General features: G+C 38.6%; 1 protein-coding gene across 13 annotated transcripts in view; it reads right to left on the bottom strand.

The window, feature by feature from the left end:
- Window positions 1-24,816, bottom strand: part of LOC127962580 (chromodomain-helicase-DNA-binding protein 9) — a 64,633-nt gene that overhangs the window by 7,837 nt on the left and 31,980 nt on the right. For 5 of the 13 annotated variants that reach the window (XM_052562192.1, XM_052562196.1, XM_052562195.1 and 2 more), the window contains 30 exons: window positions 19,766-19,874; window positions 18,553-18,699; window positions 18,273-18,341; window positions 17,838-17,893; window positions 17,532-17,649; window positions 17,270-17,356; window positions 17,004-17,141; window positions 16,126-16,247; window positions 15,273-15,516; window positions 13,568-13,744; window positions 13,329-13,472; window positions 12,984-13,239; window positions 12,681-12,891; window positions 11,120-11,315; window positions 10,854-11,027; window positions 10,500-10,685; window positions 9,884-9,994; window positions 9,238-9,434; window positions 7,965-8,164; window positions 7,683-7,842; window positions 5,903-5,992; window positions 5,232-5,335; window positions 5,031-5,148; window positions 4,844-4,901; window positions 4,286-4,334; window positions 3,943-4,216; window positions 3,295-3,500; window positions 2,302-3,177; window positions 877-1,037; window positions 405-635 (listed from right to left, as the gene is read on the bottom strand). In XM_052562192.1, coding sequence (XP_052418152.1) covers window positions 405-635; window positions 877-1,037; window positions 2,302-3,177; window positions 3,295-3,500; window positions 3,943-4,216; window positions 4,286-4,334; window positions 4,844-4,901; window positions 5,031-5,148; window positions 5,232-5,335; window positions 5,903-5,992; window positions 7,683-7,842; window positions 7,965-8,164; window positions 9,238-9,434; window positions 9,884-9,994; window positions 10,500-10,685; window positions 10,854-11,027; window positions 11,120-11,315; window positions 12,681-12,891; window positions 12,984-13,239; window positions 13,329-13,472; window positions 13,568-13,744; window positions 15,273-15,516; window positions 16,126-16,247; window positions 17,004-17,141; window positions 17,270-17,356; window positions 17,532-17,649; window positions 17,838-17,893; window positions 18,273-18,341; window positions 18,553-18,699; window positions 19,766-19,874 — 5,269 coding nt within the window. The remainder of the gene's footprint in view (window positions 1-404; window positions 636-876; window positions 1,038-2,301; window positions 3,178-3,294; window positions 3,501-3,942; window positions 4,217-4,285; window positions 4,335-4,843; window positions 4,902-5,030; window positions 5,149-5,231; window positions 5,336-5,902; window positions 5,993-7,682; window positions 7,843-7,964; window positions 8,165-9,237; window positions 9,435-9,883; window positions 9,995-10,499; window positions 10,686-10,853; window positions 11,028-11,119; window positions 11,316-12,680; window positions 12,892-12,983; window positions 13,240-13,328; window positions 13,473-13,567; window positions 13,745-15,272; window positions 15,517-16,125; window positions 16,248-17,003; window positions 17,142-17,269; window positions 17,357-17,531; window positions 17,650-17,837; window positions 17,894-18,272; window positions 18,342-18,552; window positions 18,700-19,765; window positions 19,875-24,816) is intronic. The other 8 variants (XM_052562201.1, XM_052562199.1, XM_052562200.1 and 5 more) reach the window with 4 other exon arrangements.

Genomic DNA, 24,816 nt, shown 5'->3' with positions numbered 1-24,816 from the left:
TCAGAGGGGGTGTATTCATTTATGCTGTGCTGTATATCTTTATCGTTATCGTGCTTGCTGTAATAGGGCCTTAAGACTGATTTTGTGCACTGGGTTTAGTTTAAATGTGCGAATGTGGCAACTTCAGTGTAATAGATTTGATTAGATCCCAGCAAGAGTCACAGGAATATACCGTTGGTCTCCAGAGAGATATAGAAAGAAAAAACGCTGAGAAGAGAATGTAAACTAAAAATTAAACTGAAGCTGCAAAATTTTCAAAGCAAAATCAAACGAAAGGAAGAAAGGAACAAACAAATACTGGAGGAAAAGGGGGAAGACCAAACAATAAAAACAAACAAAACATGCCAAGCGCTGCAATGACACTGCAGATCGGCATTTGTGGGGGAGAACGTAAAATAACATACGTCATTGATTTTGACTGAGAACTCCTTTTCTCTGTCTGCAACATGCTTCTTCACCTTTGAACCCTGAGGGGAGGCTGAAGGGTCTTCTGTGAGCGGGGTTGTGTTGTCCAGGAGTTTGGTGGTGTAGAAAGAAGTCACTGCATTGCCTTCGTATGCGCGACGAACCCCTGGCCATTTCCCCTTCAACACTGCCTGACATATACTGTCCAACCGGTTTATCATGACACGGTCCTGCAACGCGTGGACAGTATTAATGTAAGGACATTACAAGCAAGTACTGTACTTTAAGGTGGAACAGTATGATTGTGGTGGGGTAGAGAAAAAACAGATTAATGTATCCAAACCTTTATACGTTTTTAATGAATGAAACAATACTGTTCTTACAGTGACAGAGCCACAACTAAGGTACAAAACTGACTGCGTGAGACCAGAGAAGAGGAATTGGCACAAGATGTTAGTCTGGACTGCTCACCTTTGGCCAGTAGGAGGCAGCAAGCATATAACCTCCCTGGAAAGGGTGGGGAGGGTTAGAGATACCGTTGGTCACATGACTGTCCTGCATGTCATCTTGTGTAGTGTTGAGAGAGGCAACGCTGTCTTCGTCAAAGCCTTTAACACCAGGCACTGCGGACGCTACCGGAATACAGACAGAGGCAACAATGTTATACTGATCAAACACACTTTAAACATTATCCACTTCACGTTTTACAAAATGCAGATCAGACCTACTACATGATCTCAACTTGACTTCCATTTCAAAGTGTGTTGAATGAACCAGAAGCAATATCAATCTCTTTCTTGACTAGATTGACAGACAAGACATCAAACAGATATTTATTCTTAAGATGAGGACAACAGAACTCCTCTGGCTGAATTTAAACATCTAATATAATGTGGACATACATGACTTTGTAGTATGTTACATAAAAAACTTATAAAAAGAAGCTTAACATGACATTTTTTTAGGAAATGGCAGGCAGTATACAGCATATAGACTGCAAACTGCAGTATGCACTACACAAGCTGTTTCCCATTTTAAACCACACTGATGATACACATATTGAATGAAGCATTTCTCTCTTAAAATAGTCTCTGTGCATGCTTTAAACTCATGACCCTCACAACTGATTAATGCATTAGTGAGTCAGCTGAATGCTGTTACTGGTGCTGCCTTCTATCCAAGGGAAAACCGCTTAAAATCACTTTTGAACTGACACACACATGCAGTCAAACATATACATATATATATATATATATATATATATATATATATATATATATATATATACACACACACACACACACACATATATATATATACATACATACATACATACATATATATATATATATATATATGTGAACACTACCATATAGGCCTACTGTACACTGTTCACTATACATTATTATTCAAAAGTTTGAGGTTGGTAAGGTTTTTAATGTGTTTGAAAGAAGGGCTGACCAATGTTGAGTTTATTTGATTAAAAATAGAGTAAAAAAAAAAAAATACAACTCCAATTAACCATTTTTTTATTTGGATATTTTTGTAGTTATTTATTCCTGTAATTGCAAAGCTGAATTTTCAGCAGCTATAACTCCAGTATTCAGTGTCACATGACGCTTCAGAAATCATTCAAATAAACATGTTGTGCTTCTAAATAGTTGATAAACAGAAAAAATAAAAAGAACAACATTTACTTGAAACTAAAATCTTTTATAACATTATAAATCTCTTTACTATCACTTTTAACTGGGCCCTAAATAAAAGTATTAATTTCTATAAAATAAATTAACACACAAACAAACATGCTTAACTTACTAGTGTGTTAAAAAAAGTTTTACAGTTACTGTAGAAAGACTACAACTTACTATTGAAGTTAATCAGATAACTACTCACCGTTCTTTGGTACCTCCTCGCTGTCACTGTCTTCTGAAGACGAGGATGATGATGATGATGAAGACGAAGAGCCTGAAGAACAGGAGGAAGACGAAGTCGAGGAACTGCTTCCAGACCGTGACGAAGATGAGGATGAGGAAGAAGATCTTGATGAAGAACTTGACGAAGAGCTGGATGAGGAGCCATCAGAGTCCGAGTCAGATCCCGACCCCCTCCTGGCCTCCCTGCGGCTCCGCTTACTCAGCTTCTTCTGTTTTCGAGTTACTGAGTTCGGCGTGAGTGGTTTTGTTCTGGCCGCCACCATCCGGCTCTCGTTCTCTCCCACTTTGGGGATGTCATCTTTCTCATCCACTCCTGAAGGTGTGGGTGGTCTGATAGAGGGTGTCTCCGTCTTGGGATTTTGCTCTCCACTCTCTTCCTCTCCCTCTGACAGGGGCTCTTCCTTCAGCTCAGTTTGGTTTGGGAGTGGTGAAGCAGAAGCCTCTTTAGTCTGAAAATGCTGGAGGGGGGTTGGGATGTGACACTGTCCCAGTGAAGGCGCCTGATTCTGGGCTTGCACTTGTGCTGCAGTTCCCTTGTTCTGGCTGTAGTTTCTCTGTGCTGCCATAAAGCAGAGCTCCGGGTCACGGAGGATATGGTAGTCTGTTCGGCTGACTCCGTGTTTGGCTGCCCCAAGCAGAAGATCCCGATCGTGGGATCCTGTTTCCCACCACACTGGAAGATCGGGTCCTGGCTGGCACAGTGCGAGACGCTCATAAAGCTGCGGGTGACGCAACACCTGTTCTCTTATCTTCCGCAGCAACTCCACTCTGTATAAGGTACGGGAGGCACGCTCCTCTGTGATTGGTTGTATAGCAAGAGAGGAGTCCATCATATCTGAAGGGAGAGCAGACAAAAACTGATGATGAATGAGTACAAGATAATGTATTGGCAGACAGTCAGAAAACCAAGTTGAGTATAAGCTGTGCATTGATAGATGTTTGTGGCACTGACCTCCCTCTATAGCAGGCAGGCGGCAGACCCTCCTGCACATGGCAATAAAGGCACAAAGGTACTTGTGTAGACTCTCGTCTGTTTTCTTGTGCAGTCGAGCCATGGCTCTGAACTTGGTCCAATCAAAGCAGCCCAAATCTGGATCAAACACAACCCCAAATGTTGAAACCACACGATAGAAATCCGCCTCCTCTCTCCGCGTCCACCTATTGAGAAAAGGATAAATGATAAATTCATTAAAAAAAAATAACTGACCTACATTATACTACAACAATCCTGTTGTAATCATACACTTGCAGACTTTTTAAATGGTTACAAAGAAAACACTAAATGACTGAGGATCACACATCACCAGACTTTTCTGAAAACAACAACAAACTGGCACAAGCACCTCATTGCTAGGAGACACAAATTAAAATAAAACAATATTCTAAAATCAGCTCAAAATATCAAACATGTCTGGATGGAATCAAAGCCTAAAGCCTACAAATGAGAGACTGTAACCATCATACACTACAAGATTTTCGGTGAAATCTATCAACTACAACGGCCAAAAATCTACAGACTGGCTCTGATTTCCTCCTCCACACTTCAAATCGAAGGGCAAAAGTTAGTGTAGTGTATCACAGCCGGCGTTAAGTCTCTCACCGTTGTTGTCTTTCAATCTTAGCAGCAATTTTGGGATTGAGTGTGTCGCTGATCGTGGGGGGCAGAGGGTAGGGGGCAGGGGTCATGGCCTGCTGTGTCTGGTGGATCTGAAGTATCTGTTTGCTCTTGGTGAAGCGCTGAGAAGCAGTGATCAGACGCCGCAGTCGAGCCGTCAGCGCGGAGGGTGAGGGCCAGTACATCCCTGATCCAGCACCCAAAGTCCCACCACCACCATCTAATACAGATCCTCCTTCTGCACCAACACACAAACACACTGCTAAAGACTAACAATAACTTCATATCAATATATATAAAACTATATAACACTGTAGTTTGTCAGTACCTCCGCCTGTATCAGTGATGACCAGGTCTCCTGGGGAAGAAGCATCATCCTAGAAGTAAGAGCACATGTTAAGTCTTAGTTCACCATTAAAAAAACAATGCCCTTTTAAATTCTTGAATCTTAATAAAATTTGATTTGAGGTAGCACACAGGAAATACAAGGTATTTCCAGGAACATATATTGAAAATTAAATGCAAGTTCCTGTCGTTGATTTATAAGTGATAATAACTACTGGAAATACATACACACACACACACCTAGTATTTTACAGTATTCCAAGTATTCTACATAGCAGGGAAAAAATAGGCAGCTATTTAGTCACAAAATGTGTTGAACTTTGTGTATGTTTCTTGAAACTACATTCCTTTTCGTGTCATTGCAGTTGAACATAGTATGGAGCTGTGGCCTATTCAATTCAAACTCCAACCCATGAACTGAAAAAAGCAACCCATTCTAAAATTTGCCCATTCCTGAAGTCACTCTAATTGATATTCTTTGAGCTTGTGTGTGTGTGTTACAATCTTATCAGGCCCAGTTCTCTCTTCTCCTCTTGCATACCTCCATATCATCCTTCAGCAAAGCTGGAGCAGGCTTATACTCAGGGTCGTCCACATCTCTGCACACACAGATAACACGCACACACAGACAAACACAGTTATAAACACCTCAGAGAGTTGCTGCAGGCAGAAACTGATTAAAGACTTCCTCTATCTGTTTGAATGGAGCACATGTTTGTATCTCTTACCCATCCATAAAGTCATTTCCTCTTTGTTCCGCAGCGATGGCCTTGTCGTCTGGCCGCCCAACCTTTTCTAAGAAACACAGTGCTGGATCTGCACGAATAGTGTTGTACTTCTCATAACCTAGAACACATACAAACATCCATTAGATAAAAGTGTGTAACTACACAGAAAGCCTGAAGCGCAGCAGAGCGTATCGGACTCACCGTGCTTAAAGACTCCTAACAGCAGACATTTGTCTGAGAGCATGTCCCACCACAGAGCAGGCATCTCTGAATGATCCGGCTCAGGAACCCAGATCTCGATCTCACTGCGAGACAGCAAAACAAACATTTCAGCCATTGCTTGCAGTAACATGCTAAACATCTTGTCTAAGCTTATTTCAGGTTTAGATTTTGGAACAGACCACAATTAAAAAGTCTGATATTGTAATTTTTTCTCTGGTGAACTACTCCTTTAAAGACAGGAATTAAAATGATATGTGTACACTCTTGAAGTTTCCTCAGCAATACAGCAGATGGCGCTTTAATGTTCCTCTTCCTAAACAAACTGGCTTAAACTGACTAATACTAGAGGAGTTCAATGAGGACCTATTTATAATCCTAATATGCAAAGGGATCTATGATACACAAGTACATGTCTTTATATTATCAGGATTTGATCAGTTTTAAAGGCTTTAATCATAAATGCATATTACCAGCATGTAAAAAAATAAAAAATAATAATAATCATTTAAAATACTAAAATGATTATTAAAATACTGGTACTGCTACTCCTCCCACTATTGGTACAATACATGCAGAACACACTCCTCAGATGTGCTGGTTTCTCAGACTAGTGAAAGTGATAAGGTGAGAGGGTCCATGGCAATGCTTACCTGGCATCTGCCCCATCCAGCACTTTTTGGCACTGCACTCCAATCACCTCTTGTTTCAAATAGTACAGCATTCTAACCCTCAACAGCACCCTGCCAGATAGAGACAGAGAGATTGAGATCAAAGTGTACTATTGTATTGTAATGCTGAAATATAACATGCATTTTTAATTGTAATAATATTTCACAACATAACTTATATGTGGTTTTGATCAAATAAATGTAGTCTTGGTAAGCAAGAGACCTCTTTTAAAAAATCGTCCCCAAGCTATTGAACAGGACTGTAAATGAGCTTATGTGTACAATCTGATGTAAAATGCACTGCCATATGGCTGGTGTTAATGAGTGCTAACACACAGCTTTTTCTTTTTTTTTTTTCTTTTTTTTAATGAAAGTTGCTTCAGAGAGCATGCATGAAATTAAATGTAGGCAATGTTCAAAGTTAAAAAAAAAGTTAATGTTCAAAAATAAAAAAATACTATATAAATACATATATAAATGACTTTAAGACCTTTGCTTTCAAGCTTAATCACATCTGTCCATGTTATGATCTTCATGTGAAATGACTTAAACTCACACTTTCACCCTTACATTAGTGGCATTTCTGCCCTGAAGAAAAAATGCAGACACATACAAAGCTGAAAGCTGTTCCAGGTCATCACCTATGTGTGTGTGTGTGTGTGTGTGTGTGTGTAACAGGACAGCTTTCTAAACAATAGGGAACGTTCTCCAATGGTAGAGGCCCCTGGATCGTTTATCAAAGCACATTCACAGTCGGTTTTATAGCATGACATGATGCTGCTTACTAATGCAAGAACTGTTGGGCGTTTGTGACAAACAAACAGACAAAGAGTGGGAACAGCCAGCCAGATTTGATTGTGAGTTTGACAACGTAAGTGTCAAGAACTGAAGAGCGTGACCTGAAAGCACCTCTCATCTTCCATTGCCTAAGAGAAAAACCCCTAAACAAGTGTGTGAGGGTGGGCCGTACCACAAAAAGTTCACAGGGCTAAAATGGGAGATTCCCCCTTTATCATTGCATCACACACTTCCTCCAGAGCGGCAGATTTCCATCTCATGAGGCATCCACATGTAGCCGAGTGGCTATGTGGTTGAAAGTGGGTGTAACTGCTGCTTTACGGCTTAATGTTATTGGTGAGCTGCACAACAGGCTGCATTTTTACTAAAAAAGGCATTTTCTTGGTTTATCTCTTTTTACATAATTAAAAAAAATTGCTTACAGCAATATTAATACTGCTAACAAAAACAGCAAACAAATAACTTCTGTTCACTTTGTCATTACACATAAATTCATATTTTATTTTAAGAAGTAACAATAAACCCATTTATTATGGGGGGGGGGGGGGGAGCAAATAAATATTGTTCTTTCGAACTGAATTCTGATAATTGAGAATTCTTTTAAAAATTATGTTTTCAAAAACCAATAATAGCAAGAAAGTTAATATCTTGAGCACCAAATCAGTACATTCTATTTATTTATTTTTTTGTAGGATTGTGTCACACTGAAGACTGGACTAACGGCTACTGAAAATTCAACTTTGCCATTACAGGAATATAGAACTTATTGTGAAATAAACTTTTGTATTAAAATAGAAAACTTTAGTTACTTTAAATTGTAGTAATCTTTTACAATATTACCGTTTTTAATGCATTTATGATCAAGTAAATGCAACACTGGTTGACTTAACAGGCCTCAGTTCTTTTTTTTTTTTTTTTTTACATCAAACAGAAGCGTATATTGTGCTTGTGATGCAATACTAACTTGTTGCAATGGTGTTTCAGGTGTTTCTTGTACCCATCATCAGACAACATGTGTTCTGGGTTGTGTTTTCGTATCCACTCTGCCTTCTGGATATCAAATGAGCTAGACTGAGTCTTCATCTTCTTTCCTTTTCTGCCTCGTGGCACTGGAGCTGACAAACCTGCACAAGTCACATAAAAATGTTTTTTTTTTAAATCTAATAAAATGTCACATGCTTTTTAAACAGAAATGAATCCTGACAAGATCAAAAGGCAGAAGTTAACTGAAATGTAGTCCTCATACCCAAATGGTTCTGAAGTTCCTTGGTCCTGCCGTCCTCTGTGGGAGCGATCAGATCCCACATGAAGCTCTTGATTTTATCATCTCCACGGTAATGAACGAGGCAGTATGCCAGGAGTGCTCTGCATATACACTCCACGTCACGCTCGGTCAGCTGACGCTTAAAGCGCCCATGAGCCAGGATGTCCTTCCAGCGGCCCCACCTACGACCACAGAAACAAATTCAGTGGTCCATCATTTCATCATCAGTGTCAAGAAATCGGACTGAGAAGAATCTCACTTATATTTGCCTATTTGGGGCCAGTTTTACTAACAGCCTGCGTGAGCGCAAACCGTCTTCTGGAGTTAAAATTGTACTGTCTGGTTTACTAAAGACCCGCAGAGAACAATTAGCGCTGAAAAGGCATGGACACAGTTATTTTTGCACCTGACCTTATTGAATATGCATTTCTAGGAGTTTCCCTTTGAGACGCAAAACTTATGGGAGGACAGTATTCAAATGAATCACCCAACGCATTTTACTCGTCGAATTACTGGTATTTGCGCCTTTATTTAAAGCCTTCCAAAAATATGTCTTAAACTATTATGCTCTTGAATTGGTTGCAATTTGTTGCTAACAGGAGGTGCCACAGAGATGAGAGAGCACGTAGTTTTTCCACACGTAATTTATTTGGAATGCAAGAAAAACATGAAAATAATCTTTTGTCAAATCATATTATTTTTTATTTGCCTTTTTACTGTGCCGTTGTTCTTTATTTGTTTATTTGCAACTACTATTAGTGGCTAATTTACACTGTGCTTGGTATATTGCGTTGGTCGATATGTAAATGATATGTTGCGCATATGTTCTTTAATTTGCACATTGTTAGTAAATAACTGGCAGAAAAATCCCCTCCCATCAGCGCTGTTTTGAAATTGCGCTCTTGCGCTAATTTGCCCTGTTGAGTTAAACTGGCCCTTGGTATAAGGTTTATATAGTGTATTATATGTATATATATGCACAATAGAATTAACTTTTAGACATATTCAATTGAACAAAAGTGATAGTGAAGTCATTTAAAATGTTACTATTTCAAATGAATGCTGTTCTTTTAAACATTTCATTTAGCAAAGAATCCTGAAAAAAAAAAAAAAAATATTAGGCTGCACAAGCGTTTGGTCAAGAAACATCTTTCAAAAATAAACATCTTACTAACTAACTCCAAACTTTTAAATAGTAGTGTATATGCTAGCATATAACAAAACCTATATTGGTAGAGCACTAGCCATCACTCACCCGTACACCAACAGATTTTTCTCCACTCGGAAGCACTCTGTGCGGCCATAGCTGTTGAGGCGGTCATGCGGCCGCCGGAGTTTGGGTTTGTCATCTCCACTACTCTCCCCTTCAGAGAGCTCGGCCAGCTCGTCCTTAGTAGCGCTGAACGGCCGGGTCTGTTTCCTGACACGAGGGGTGTCGATCACCAGACTGTTCTGTAGAAAAACCACATCAAATAACAACAGTTAAAACAGAACCACTGACCCACCTTTACTGAGAGCAGTGCTATGCATTTAAATAAGGCCAACCGCATTCACTAAAACTGATGTTTGCTTTCAAGTGCAGCTCTTACAACTAAAATACAGAAGAAGCCCACAGAAAACACTGATTGAGTTATTTCAGAGAGTACATTACAGTAAATACAATCATGTTAGCAAGCATCCTGTCATCTCTTACAGCAATGCCTCTCTCCTTAAAATCTAATTTATGGGGGTTTTCCCATCAGCCACTGAAAGACAAAGGAGATGATAACTTTTTTTTTTTTATTAACACAGATGTCTAGGCAGTTCTCAAAGTCATCCTGGCACAGGAGAGTCAGTCAGGAGGATGTGGGCTTCTCTGCTACACTGTTAAACTTTGATGGCAGAGTTTGTGAATAACTTACTCTGCCATTGACTGTATCCATGTCAATCTCTGCTTTCTTAGCCCACTTGTCCCAGAAGTTGGGGTCATCCAGAGAGATGTCTGTTCTGTTCCCTGAAGCAACAAAACTGGCCTGTGAACACAGCAAAAAATAAAAAATAAAAAAATGAGAACAACGTTAAATAATGTAATGTCTCTAAAATGACCCTTGCATGTCAGATACATAAGGCATAAGCACAAATACACAGAAGAATCATGGCTGCAATTATTGAAAAAATTGGCTGAGCCAAACCTTTTTCAGTAAACAAAGTAAACACTTTCAAAAATATATTTCCACAACTGTAAAATTATAGTACTAATATTGCTTAATTCCTTAATTTTCAAACATCATTCCAAAACTACAACTACAAACTACAAGGAACCCCTTAAAGCTTCTTTTTGTTATTCCATTTTATTTAGATATATTACTATTGCAATAATACTTTTGCACTATAAAATATAGTATTTAATTATAAAAACTGTAGAATTATAATGCTAATTTCTTAGTTTCTTCATTTTCAAGCATTTTCAGGTGGATATTTTGACAGAAACCACAGGGAGCAGATACAATAAATACAAGATGAAAGAGAGAAGCTGACCTTGGCGAAGGTGGAGCCCCGACCCTCAGATTCAATAGTGATGGTCTTGGTTCTGCGTTGCAGGATTTGGTCAATGTCTTCTTCACAAAATTTAGCCCCCTCATCTTCCTCATCCATGATGGCACCATAAGCTCCACGCCGCAGAAGATCTTCAATCTCCTTCTTAGAGAGCTGCTGCTGCATCTGCTAAACAAGACCGAGAGAGAGGGACAGTGAATGAAACCAGACAAAATACATTACACCAGTACAAAGAAATATCCATCAACACCACACAAATCTCCATGTAGAGAACAACAATGTACTGAGAGCTGGAGAAAAAGAACCCTGGTTAATAGGTAACATTCGATGACTTACCCCTCCTCCTCCTAGACTGTTGTCTCGCCCGCTCATGCTCTGAAGCACAGCTTTATCCAGTCCCAGCTTTAGACTGGCTCTATCGAACATCTCTCGCTCATATGAGTTACGTGTGATTAGTCGATATACTTTTACTGCTTTATTCTGACCAATCCTGTGGCAGCGAGCCTGAGCCTGTGGATAAAACAAGAAGAAAAAAGGAAAATAAGCCAATTGGAACTTCTACAATTTGACTATGACGTTTATGTGTGTGTGTGTGTGTGTACCTGCAGGTCGTTCTGAGGGTTCCAGTCAGAGTCAAAGATGATACAGGTGTCAGCAGCTGTGAGGTTAATACCGAGCCCACCTGCTCGAGTACACAGCAGGAAGACGAATCGATCCGAGTCTGGTTTACTGAAACGGTCTATCGCTGCTTGACGGAGGTTCCCACGTACACGGCCGTCTATCCGCTCATAGAGGTATCTGAAAAAGGTCAGTTTGACTTAGAAACTACAGATCGATGTACTTTATCGAGCACTTCCACACAGTCAGTGAACAGACATCACACATACACTACTACTCACCAGTTTGTGGTCAGTTTTTAATGTTTTAAAAAAAATCTCTTATGGTCAACGAGGTTGCATTTATTTGATCAAAAATAGAATAAAAAAAAATGCTATATATATATATTTTTTTTTTTATTTTTTTTTATTTGAAACATAAATCTTTTGTAACATAACCATAAATATCTCTACTGCCATTATGGATCAATTTAATGCATCCTTGCTGAAGTATTAATTTCTTTCTTTCTAGAAAAAAATAAATAAATAAAAATCGTATTGACTTCTGAATGGAAGTACTGTATATGCATATAATCTACCATCAAAACAGTTTCACCTATACAAATTTACATTACAATACATTGTTTTAATATCATTCATTCAACTAAATGAGAATTTTCTGGGTTACATTCAAGTCAATTTTATTTGTGCAGCGCTTTTTACGATAGAAATCGTTGCAAAGCAACTTTACAGAAAATTAAGTTTCTACAGTATTTAGTAGTAGCTTATCAGTTGTGACTGTCAGTTTATGAACATATGGCAAAAATGTACGGAAAAATCAAAGACGGTTACATGTAAAGCAAATAAAGCTGAATCAGCATCTGTGGCATAATGTCGATTACCCAAGGGCAATGCTGCATTAGTACATCCCTAGCTCACTCCTAAAACTCTTTCTATCATCGTTTCACTCATTTTTTCTGTTTCGTTTTTCACTCATGTCTTTTATCTCTTCCTCTCTTTTTTTAGTCACATATTTTTCCATGTTACTTCCTGCTTTCTCTGACCCACTTAGGGCAGAGCTGTGCCTCTGGGACTGTGTGCCTGATGTGAGTTCCCTGGAGTGTCTGTGTCCTGCAGCACCCTAACTGCATCAGCCAACATACACACCACTTACTTAACAAACACTACACTGTACACACTGCTAGACGAGAGAAACATGAATGAGACTTCTTTTTTTTTTCTTAGGAAAGAAACTACTCCTAGCCACTGCATAAAACGATCATGTGATATCGGTGATGCAATGGGGATCAACAGCAGAGCTCTGTATAAAGGGTCAGAGAGATAAGGAACATGCGAACACAAAATGTGGCATTGAACTTCTGCCAAAAAAGCAGATTAGATTGCTTGTTAAAACGGCATATATACACTGTAATGTATCTTAAACAAATATAGTAGAGCGGGACATCACAGTTTGCAGTTAAACCCCATGAACTCAGCAGGAACATGGCGAGAGCTGTATTACAGCAATGAAATACACCTTTAGGATGTTGCTGTTCTCGATTCTCACCTTCTCTGGATGAGGTAGTCTTCCAGGATGTCCAGGCAGCGCACCATCTGAGAAAAGATGAGCACTTTGTGTCCACCGGCCTTCATCTTGGGAAGCAGCTTGTCAATGAGAACGAGTTTACCTGCAGACTGAATCATAGCCTGCAGGTGGAAATCTACGGCTGCGGGGCTATACACCTCCTTGAAGTCCTCTAAGATCTTCTCTTCAGCCCCTAGAAGAGAAGAGAAAGCGACAGACTTCTTAGGACCTTGTCTGATGTGGGCTCGTTGGTTTCGGCAGCAGCTGGGGTTTGAATGGTTGTACCTTTGATGAGGTAGGGATGGTTGCAGCATTTCCGCAGTTCCATCATGGTGTTGAGCAGGTTTGGGACGTTGGCTTGGCCAGCTCCCTTAGCCAGGAATGAGAAGTTCTTCTCCAGGATGGCGCGGTAGTACTTCTTCTGGATGTTGGTGAGCTCCACTTCAATGATGGTCTCCTCTTTAGGAGCCAACTTCTTCTCCACGTCTTCCTTTAGACGACGCAGCATCATCGGTTTCAGGATGGCCTGGAGTTTCTGGACCTACACGCACAAAAATATTCATATGAAGAAGAGTTAATATATTCAGAACATATATGAATTTAAACAGTTCGTATATCCAAATACAGCACCTGCTCCTCAGTCTTGAGGTCTCCGAATTCCTGCATGAAGGTGCTTTCAGAAGGGAAGCGGTTCGGCTCCAGGAAGTGCAGCAGACTAAAGAGTTCCTCTACTGTGTTTTGTAGTGGAGTGCCCGTCAACAAAACCTTATGTTCCTAAGATGTCAACAGATATCAAGTTAAAAACATAGGAAAAGAAAAGACAACTGTGATAAGTTTTTAATAGAACTATAACAATGTCTTATTTATACCAGACTCATAAGTTTGAAGCCCTCCAGTAGCTTGCAGTTCTTATTTTTAAGCCGATGGGCTTCATCAATGATGACACAGCGCCAGTCTATTGCGTTAAGTTCTGGACAGCCTCCCAATATCATCTCAAATGTTGTAATGACCGCCTGAAACCGGTAAGCACCTCTTATCACACGACCCTGTAAGAGAGAAAGAGAGATAATAAGTGCCAAGTGCAAACATTTTACAGTTTTTGTGTGTTCCCTGCAGTTTTGCATGGTACACCATTATACAGTCTTTAGGTTTAAGTGCTTTGACAAAAATATATATAACAGCATGGGAATTTTTATTTCATCATAACAGTATATAAAATGATATGGGTATTTTTGCAGGAAATTCAACAAAAATGCATTTCACACATTTTATACATTAAAAAAATCCTAAATTATATTAATTATGCCTATTTTTTTGATAATACAATGAATTAAAAACCATACACTGACTATAAAAATAACCTTTCAATAAACGAAAGGTAATTTTTTGCTCCTCTTTTTTTCAGAACATGTAGGATTGCAAATCACTTGGTAAAACTGATTTTATAAAATGGAATGATGCAAACTAAAAAAAAAAAATACTATGCATTACAACTTAAATTAAAACTAAATGTTATTATTATTTTTTGAATATCAGTATCAGTTATGAAAATGCCAATATAAAGAAAGCTGACACAACAATTGAATTCTATATGCAACATGTTGCAATGCTGTTTTTCTCCATCTATTATTTCTTCATCATATTACTCAATCTTCACTGGTAGTTATGCAAATATATCCACTGTGGCATTAGCGGGTACTGTGGCAGAGGGGATATCAGATTTCATACCAGTTCACACATTGTCTACGAGCACCAACCTCCCGCTCTCTCTCGTGAGGCCAATAAGGAAGTGACTAAAACTGCAATAAATCGACTGGCCACTTGAGGCTGGCTGCAGAAGAGAGTCAGTCCCATAGACTCCCCATGTTAAAATGCCCAACTTTACAGCAGAAAAAAACATGTTTACAGCCTGGTGCAAAAAATGACTTTGGTCTAAATAGCTAATTTTGCCCTTTATGACAACTGTGAGGGGGGTGAAATTTTTTATAACTCATCCGTTTAAATTATATTAAGACTTAAAGTTCTGCATAATTAAGGGCATGGCCACTGCTGTCACCGCTGTCGCGCTGGGGGGCGTGGCTTCAGCAACTAGCTCCCGCCATTTTTGATTGTCCGGGAGAGTCGCACGATGACGCGCTGCCAAGATGAAGACCGCCTGCTCTGCTCACTTTAGGCTTCAAAAACACACGTCAGGAGTCTACAGGTGACGTCACGGACACTATGTCCATGTTTTTATACAGTCTATGATTGTCTACCATTACAAGGTACTGCATATGCTGAAAAACCACCCAGCCATAACAGTGATGTTAGATTTCTTGCATTTCACGCTTCGCTTTATGGACTTTCTCAGAGATACCCTCTGCCAACTTTACAATTACATTTAGCTTTGAAAAGGAAATAACCATAATTGAGTTGTGGCTTGCTTTTTTCCTTCTAACTTTCTCCTTTACAAAACATGATACTAAAAGGTAACCAATTCAACAGCCTTGAATTACAGTTAAGAGGTCTAGATCAATGCGAGGCTGACCTTCCTCTGCTGTGTGTGTGTGTGTGTGTGTGTGTGTGAAATCTCACCTGAGCGTCTCTGAAGTACATCTCATACTGCTGGAGCATCTGTCGGCTGACCACACTGCCATGGTACACGATGACATTGAGTTTCGTCCAGGTTCTGAATTCTCTCTCCCAGTTAGCGATGGTAGAGAGAGGGGCGATGATGAGGAAAGGCCCCTTGATCCCTGTGCGACAGATCTCATCCAGAAACGTGATGGACTGGATGGTCTTTCCCAGACCCATCTCATCCGCCAGAATACAGTTACGCCTGCAAATTGAGACGGAGGGACATCAGAGTTTGTTATTTTGATAATCGCACACACAAGACTAAACCTAAATGGAAATAAAATAGCAAAAATCACAAAGTTAGTCCTTCTTGACACAATGCCTGTTGAAATGTAGTGCTACTGCACACACAGCCACACACAATATATGAGCGCCAGCATAACCAGAGCAAGGACAAATCACAGAAATGCCTGCAAATTGAGCTAATATTTTATAGTAACACTTAAACGACGTTCAAATTAGGTTTGTAAGTTGCTTTTGTACAAAAGCATCAGCCAGATTGAGCCGCTGGAATTTAAAGTTATTTCATTCATTCATTCATTATCTCATTGATGCTCTCAATGCTGCCTGAAGTCTGAATAGAAAATGAGATTTCCACAACACTCAACACACACACAGCTCTCTCTCTCTCGTCTATCTGCCATTCAACTATCTATAGTATCTATACATAAAAAAGCAAGCAAAAGAACAAGGACGCAAAGTATGTAAGAAAAGCCATGCGGACATTAGCTCACAGATTCCACTCAGTAGTTTTACAGACATATATGAGGAAGGATAAAGAGGAAGGTGTCAGGGCTGAATGTTTACTGACCTGTTATACCAGTTGAAGAGAAGCCAGTTGACCCCCTCTAGCTGGTAATCCCTGAGACAGTTTCCATTACAATACTCTCGGGATTGCTCCCGCTTCTTCCAGTGACTCGCCGGTGGACGCTCCTAAGAGAGAGCACACCAAATTCAGAAAATGGTATTCAAGTAGAAAAACTTGCAAACTGCAATATGGTTAGCCACTGTTTGCTTTGTTGAATCAATTCGGCATGCGTATTTAAATACTTTGTAGCGCAAACATCTTTTTTTCTATATAAATTATAGACACTTCCTATAAGGGAAGTTTGTGTACAATTTCTAGTGATTATAGCAACAGGAATTCATGAAATGATGGAGAAGTGAGTATTATATATCCAGTTTTGGCACATGTTAAAGAGCCGTTTCAGGTCCCTGAAGCTCAGAGGCAATTACATTGAGAAAGAGGAATATATGGTGAATACATCATTTAAATAATATTATCCTATGCTCTCCAGGACTACATTTATTTGATCAAAAGTACAGTAATATTGCTACTTTAATGTATTTTAAAATGCAAACATTACTCCAGTCCTTCAGTATTCTTATATTCTGACCTGCTGTTTATGTCGTTTCATTCTTTGTTTTTATCAATGTTGAAACAACTGTGTTGCTTAACATTTTTGTGGAAACCGTAATGATTTTTTAGTATGATTAATATATTTGATGAAAAGGAAGTTAAGAAGAACAGCATTTATTTAGAATATAAATGCTAATGGATACTAGTTAGATGAAATTATTAATTGAAAAGAACATGTTTGAATGGTAGTAAACTAAAGTAAACCAAACTAAAGTAAACCAAACTAAAATAAACTGGTATAAGAGGGAGCATGAGGGAGATGGTCTCACCACTCTGTTGGTGTGTGGTTTCGCTGCCTGCAGCTTTTTGAACTCTTCAATCTTTGTCTGGTCTACATCTTCATTCAGCTCCCATGTGCTGTCCTCATATGGCAATGAGCACCACTTCACCAGGTAATACACCACCGGCTACACGTGCACACAAAAAGAAGGTTTTAAGACTTGCACAAAATAATAAACAAAGAGAGAGCATCCCTTCATGAACTACACAGACTGCTAACCGCACACACAAACACACAATTCAGAGCAATGGCTACCTCTCCGGAGTCCTTGTCCTCACAGTACGAGACCTCAAGAACTCGGTCCACTTCTACATAGTCGGGATTGAACGGTTCCTCCTCCATCTTAAACACACACATACACATAACTAATAATTTAAAATGAATCTCCCAAGTGATTATTATGAATAAATAAAATCACACATTTCACCTGAAAAGCGTCCTACTATTTTCTTTCTTTCTTTTTTCTTTTTTTTTTTGTGAAAAGACTCAAGTTACAAACAAACATGGGCACTCTTACATCAGCAAAGAAGTGTGCTCTCTGCGCCTGTTTGATCTTGAAGCGCTTGATTTTCTGCTGGATCCTCTTGTCTTTCTCTAAATGCTGCTCTGTCGCCCACTCACAGTGAAGATACGAGCTACAACACACACACACACACACAAACACACATACATTTACATAATTACTGAATGCTCCTTACACACGCTAAATTGCTCTCTGAGCTGCTCCTGGTTATTAGCAATATGAAAAACAGAATTTTTTACAGCTTGAAATCGAAGAAAGAAAACTGTTAAAGCTGATAAAACCCTTGCCTAATTGACTTACTAGTTTTTGTACTTGACAAAATACTCTTCAGTTTCTACCATCACCCCAGGAGAAACCTGTTGAATTAAAAAAATAATAATAATAAAAAAAATTCAAAAGTAGCATGATTAAATAATACATTTTTCCCAATAAAAGCAACATTTTTACACATTTACACAAATAACTCGTTTGGGATAGAAGCATTTGCTAAATTAAAAAACAGATTAGCACACATATTAAAGTTTAATACAGATGAAAACTATGAGCATTTTGCTAGAAATGTCACATTTGTTTCAAGATTCAAATTCCAGCGTATTTCAGAACGACTAAAATGTCTGCTGTTTTTCTCCTACTTGACAAAATGTGATCACAAAACTTCACAAGAAGTTCAGACATGGCTATAATTTCCAGAATAAAACTGAATGAGATCTAAAGATAAAACACAGAGATTCTTACCTCGTTTTTCACCACACGAGATGCCATGATTTTATCAACCACAGCAGCATCTTCCTCAGTCGGGTTCTCCTATAAACCAACATAAACCAGATCAGAGACTCTTCCTACCACAACATATACTTAAATGCACACACAACTTCTCTCTCTCTCACACACACATAAAAGGATTCTAAACATAGCACATTATAATCCAGATCAGAGAGCTGCTCGAGCATGCTGGGACACATCATAAGAAACAATTATGTGTGCTGCTAACTGCAGTGAGATTTAATGTACACACCACAAACAGTTGCACCGAAGGCTGTTTTTGAGCACTGGAGTTGGTCTTCTTGGCTTTTACGATGACCTTCATCTCTTCATCAGAAAATCGAGCCTCACCATCATCCTCATACTTCTTCCTCTTGACCTTCCGGTTCGAACGACGCTTCTGTAGACGCACAAACAAAAGTGAGCATATGTTTGAACTTTTTTTCAAGTCTCTAATGCTCATTTAAGCCCCTTTATTTGATAAAACAGATGCAGGTTTATTGTAAAGTATGCATGCATTAATGCTGAATAAATTGAAGTTGTTGTTTTTTTTTCAAGTCATTCCCCTCTTTTGAATAGTGTGTATAATATATATGCATTCAGGAATGTATATATAAATGCATACATTTTACACAAATGACAGCATTTCCAAATAAATAAAGAAATTATCAACTGAATTTTAAATAATTAGCAAAAACCATATTACAGTTGTCATAAATTTACTCCAGGGGGCTTCTTGAGCCATGTAAATGTCACTTTAGATGACCAAGAGAGGAGGAGAACCCCTGCACATGCACAATTTTATTATTCACTCAGCAAATCAGAGGTGCCTATCAGGGGGCCTTTAATAAATTAGTACAGCACACAGAGAGAGAGAGAGAGAGAGAGAGAGAGAGAGAGAGAGAGAGAGAGAGAGAAGAGAAAGAGAGAGAGGCTGTCTGTCCTCCCAAATATAACATGACCTAAATGTGTAGGAGTTAAAGTAAATGGAGAGGATGAGAATATCTCAGGATGACCAAATAAAGACCCACCCGCCCTGCCACAAGACCCCAGTGTTTCCCAAAAAAAGCTCCGACAGCCCAACTGAGTCATCAAAAGAACAGTGCTTTAATTAACACAGGGGTATTTAAAGAGGATAATTATATCTGGAAGGGTAGAGCGGGGTATATCATGGATGGGGGAATGAGAGGTTAGTCATTTCAGAAGAAAGAGATGGAATTCATTTGAGGGAACAGCAGTCATCTCAGTCTCTTTAGCTCTTGGACTTAACATACTGAACACATGCTGCAGGAATCACTATGGCATTATGCAGTTTAAAGAATAGCCAGCAACAAAGTGCATACAATTTGTACCACCTGCTCCAGAAATGATTACTTTCAAATGCTTTTCTTGCTTGATGATTATATAAAACAGCACGAAAGGTTCATGCAGACATATCAAGAATAGATAAAAAACCCAAAGCTCACCGAATCATCATCTTTAGAGGATCGTCGAGTTGGTCTGTCATCATCAGAAAGCTCTTCAGAGGAATCAGTCTTCTTTCGCTTCTTCTTTCCAAGCTTTATAATGATTTTCCTGTCAAAGAGAAGAACAAACAGAGAGACTTATTTTAACACCGGTACCCACTGGATTTCAATCCGAAGAAACCAGTATTATTCAAAACATTTTATGGAAACAAACCAAATGACCACTTTGTTGATTGGATCAATCCAACCGATAGATCAAAAGAATCGATTTACTAATGATTTACTAACATTTAATGGCACAAAATGTAAATTGTTTGCCACTAGAGGGCACATATTCGATACAAACAAAGAGGTTTGATGACACCGTGGCTGAGTGTGGAATCATGGGAGTTCTCTTCATCAATCCAATGGGACCCAGGAAAAAATCATGTTCATGGATGAGCAAATGATTTATTAACGTAGTAGAATGAATCACAGTGAGGCTGAAACACGCCGAAGTGAAACGAGGCCGCTGAACCAGCATGACACACGGCTCAAAAGCAGCGGAGCTTTTATTATGCCACAGTCGACCGCTTTGGCTCCTTCCGGTCATGTGTATGTCGAGGGGGGGGGGATGGGGGAGCAGTGCTGTTATAGGCTAGATAGGTTTGAAAGTTCTGTTAAAGTTATTTTGGTGATTAAGTAAATCACTAAAACTGAAAAATAAAATCTATGTAGAAAACTAAAATATATATATGATATTGATGATTATATAAAACCTGAAAATATAAAAATAAAAGCTCAATTAAATTAAATTAAATAATAAATAATCTTAGTATATAAATAAAACCAAACACTGGTTTCTCTTAACTCCATTGTAAATGTCATGTAATAAAACCAAATCTTCAGCACACATGAAAATATCCAGTGCAAACAATAAACAGTCAAACGATTTCACAAAATTCCATCTTTCACGCTGGACACTTAAAACAGTCAGACGTTTGCCATCTCCTCAGTGGCAGACACACATAAAGAGGAAATGATCGTCAGGACATCAGCTGTGTGCATCACTCGCTCTTTCACTCTCGCTCTGTGGATGATGTTACACTTCACTAGTCTCCGGGACAACGTGACTTCCTGGTTGCCTAGCGACCTGATCAGAGTGGAGCTGGTGGCGTGGGTGGAAGCAGTGATGTTGTATCCTGTGAGTGACACACCAGCTCCACTCAGCAGCTGTGAAATGAGACTGAGAGCTGGTCTTTACTGTGCGGGGTGTGTGTACGGACAGAGCTGGACTGAGCTAACCTGTGAAAGCATGTGAGCTAAGCCAGTTTAACACACTAAACATCTTTCTTTTGCTCTCCTCTTTCAAGGGACCCAACAACACAAACACACACACAAGCACACACACAGGGTCCACAATCAACCACAAACTTTGTCATTTTATAAAATAAGTATGATAACATAAAAAAAATATAAAGACAGACAGACAGGTAGATTTTCTATAAGACAATGCACTTATCTAGTTGTTTTTTGAAAAGTGAAAGCTAACATTTTGTCACACCAGGGGCGTAGCATCATTTCAGTGTACAATACAATCATTTTATGTATGTAGCCTATGTATTATCATAATTTTTATTTTATGTTTTTTTTACAAGGAATTCTCTTTTTTTGATTACTTTTAATTAGCTGTAAGAGATCTAATTCACTGCTGGACAATAATCACTCATTCGCAATCGATATTTTTTTCCTAATGGCAATTTTATGATTGTTTTATATACTAGGATACATTTAATTAGCAATTCTTTTAATTTTCTGCACAGAGTAAGGTAGAAAAATATACTGTTACTAGAAAATATAGTTTCTGTACTATAATAAATGATATGTCAATTAGCACGGCATCATTCATAGATTTTATTTATTGTGTTTTTTTTGTTTTTTTTTACGTTTCATCACTTCATTCCACTTTTATTCAGTTTAGCTGCAGATAAAGCCTGGCACGTCTAAGAGAGCGAGATCGCTTCTCTTTCAGTGTGAACTTCTTTATCTCATTTTCACAAAATAAAATGCTATAGTAGGCTAGTTATTTAACTTTTCTTCTCCATCAGCGAATGATGATTCTGAAAGAAAACGCTCCAGATGTCTGTTTGCTAAAGCAACACACGCAACACACATGCTAAACATTGTGCTATTATTTCAAGGTCATCAGTAATGCTGTGGTTATTTTAACAGTTTCCTTTGCACATTCGGTTGATCCGCATTGTTTAGACACATTTATCATTCAATGGAACTGTGCGTATGATTTAGACACTTACGTTTTATCCCCCGTCCATGCAATAAATACACAGCTTTCGACTGCTCCGGTAACGCCGTCGGTGAGATGCAGAGTGAAAGTCTCGGGTGGTAAACAGTGGAGCACGTGTAGGACAGATTAGAGGCACGAACACGGTTCAAGGTCTCCATTAATTTGTGCGTGTAGTAATTTAATGTGTATATATTTTGAAAGCATTGAATCGCTATAGAAATCGCGATTTATTCGATTCTTAGTGTTTTGAAACGATCATTGTCCGAGGTTGGCGATTCACAAATTCAAAAAATTCAAAAATCATGTTTCAAGATTGATGCATATGAATCGTCAGGGTTTGTTATCAATGCATCGAGAAAACAAGTGAATCGTTACGCTCCTAACCAAAACCAACAATCACAAATCCCACCTGGTCAATGTTTAGGAATTGATCGTGAATTTAAATCATGTTGTTTAAAAGGTTTTATAACGGCTCAAAGTCAACTCACCAACAAACAAAAACCATCAAAACACATACAAAATAGCAAAAAATAAATATGCATTTATATATTATGTATAATATATTACATATATCATCTTATTGACTGTAGTTGCCGCTGTATGTTTGACAACTGGAGACTGTGTGTGTGTGTGTGTTTGTTTCTCTTACTTTATCATGCATCAGTATTTAAAGGCTGTATGAATCAGAGGCAAACACATTTAAATGCATGCACACATGCTCAATGGATGAGTGTGGAAAGTCTTTGGAGGCAGACGCAGAAGGCTGCATTAATATTTCAGGGCTGTAACCTAGGCTACATATACGCACATACTCAGTCTTTTCCATAAAAGCTCCTACAAACACATGGTTGTACATACACACACACAAAATTAGTTTAAAATCAGCCCTGCGATGAGAAACCCACCATTTATTTTATGTTCAATATAATGTCTAAATAAACATCCAGTATCCATCACACGCTTTGCACCTCACAACACAACACTTTTCATATACATAACATAATCTCAATCCGTCTTGCATGCTCTGCTTCACTTTTGCCCAGCACTGCATCTCTGACCGCACTAAGGAAAATAAGTTTGTACTTTTAACAACCTGATTCTTCTGTACTTAATGAATGGTCACACAAATACATAAAAAATATCAATAGCAGGAAAGGGGAAAGTCTGATACATGGCTGTATCAACACAGCCATAACGTGCCTGGCAGACTGTACTGTTATAAATATGAGTGTGTGTGACTGGCTGCAGTCTCTATCTCAATCTCTGAGATCACATGGTCTGCTTTAATGGCAGCTGTTGGCTGTAGTGTGCAGTTTGGTGCAAAGCGGGTCAGTAGGTTTTTGGCTTTGCTCTCCACTGCAGACTCAAAGACACCATCCCTGCTATTTATGAAAGCAAGATCTAAAGGCCCACCTCTGCCTCCATGTCTCTACAGTGATTTGAAAATCAATATCCAGCCCCCAGTTACAACAAATCTTTTCAGATAAGAAAACCTATGAGGAAAACCCATAGTAGTAACAGGTATGGTTATTCTCTAGGGATGCACCAATACTGACACTGGTATCAGAATCGGGCACCATGTTGCGCTCCTATACTTGTTCTCGTAAAAATGCTCCATACATGTAAGTATATGTAACAATACATATAGCTGAACAAGCTTGTCGAGTGAATATCTCACAGACATCACTGGAAAGTTTGTAGTTCGGACGGATGTGTCAAAAGCAAGCAAGCAAAAGAGTGCACAAGTTACTAAAATTATTTGACAGTAAGGAGAGCGAGAGAGAGAGAGAGAGAGAGCGAGCACACACTTCTGTTGCATGACCTTGATTGCTGTGTTCGCTCCATTAGCGCATGCATTTGGTTTAAAACTAGGGATGCACGATATTGGATTTTGGCCGATATTCGATATGCCGATATTTTCAAAATAATTTTGGCCGATGCCGATACCGATATCGATATATATACAAATATATACTGATATATTTAAACTTTAATTTTACTGAAGAGAAATCCATGTATCTCTTCTGTACTGATTCTACCATAAATTTATTATTTTACAAATGTAGACAGACATTCACATCTGAAAAACAGGTCAATTATTTCACTTGGAGAATATCGGTTTGGCTCATCGGCAGAAATATTCATATCGGCCGATACCGATAATGGTCATTTTAAGCTTTTATCGGCCGATACCGATATTGTGCCGATATTATCGTGCATCCCTATTTAAAACCAAATCGAAAATAAATATAAAACATACAAAAAAAATATAGGGGCATTCACCATAAACAACATTTATTTTAAATGTCAAGCATAAATGATTAAAGCAAAAGTGAAACTAGACTGTGTGAAATGCACTAGGCTATAAGTGTCTCTCTCATTCTGCACCAATGCAAATGTGTACGCGCTGCGCATGTTTAGCTCACTTTAGGAGTTATGGTTTTTTATTTATACACGAGGGTCCGAGTACAGTGTGCGTGACACAAATGACATCACCAAATTAGTATTTGCGCACTTGTATAACGAGTAGTTTCCTGTATTATATTAGAAAAAAAATGTTTAATGATTACAGTATTGAGCTGCTGCAATGAAGCGATTAAAATGAATAGTGAAAGTAATAAATGCTTAAACAATACATTTTAACAGGTATAATTAAGTGTGGAAATAACTGTTTGCTAAATGAAACCAACTAACATGATGATTCTTCTTCTCCTCATTTTGTCTCCGTACTCAATATTTGTATAAAAAATTAATAAATAAAAAATAA

This window comes from Carassius gibelio, chromosome B7, assembly GCF_023724105.1.
Source record: "Carassius gibelio isolate Cgi1373 ecotype wild population from Czech Republic chromosome B7, carGib1.2-hapl.c, whole genome shotgun sequence".
Lineage (NCBI taxonomy): Eukaryota > Metazoa > Chordata > Actinopteri > Cypriniformes > Cyprinidae > Carassius > Carassius gibelio.
This window is presented reverse-complemented; position numbering and strand designations above follow the sequence as displayed.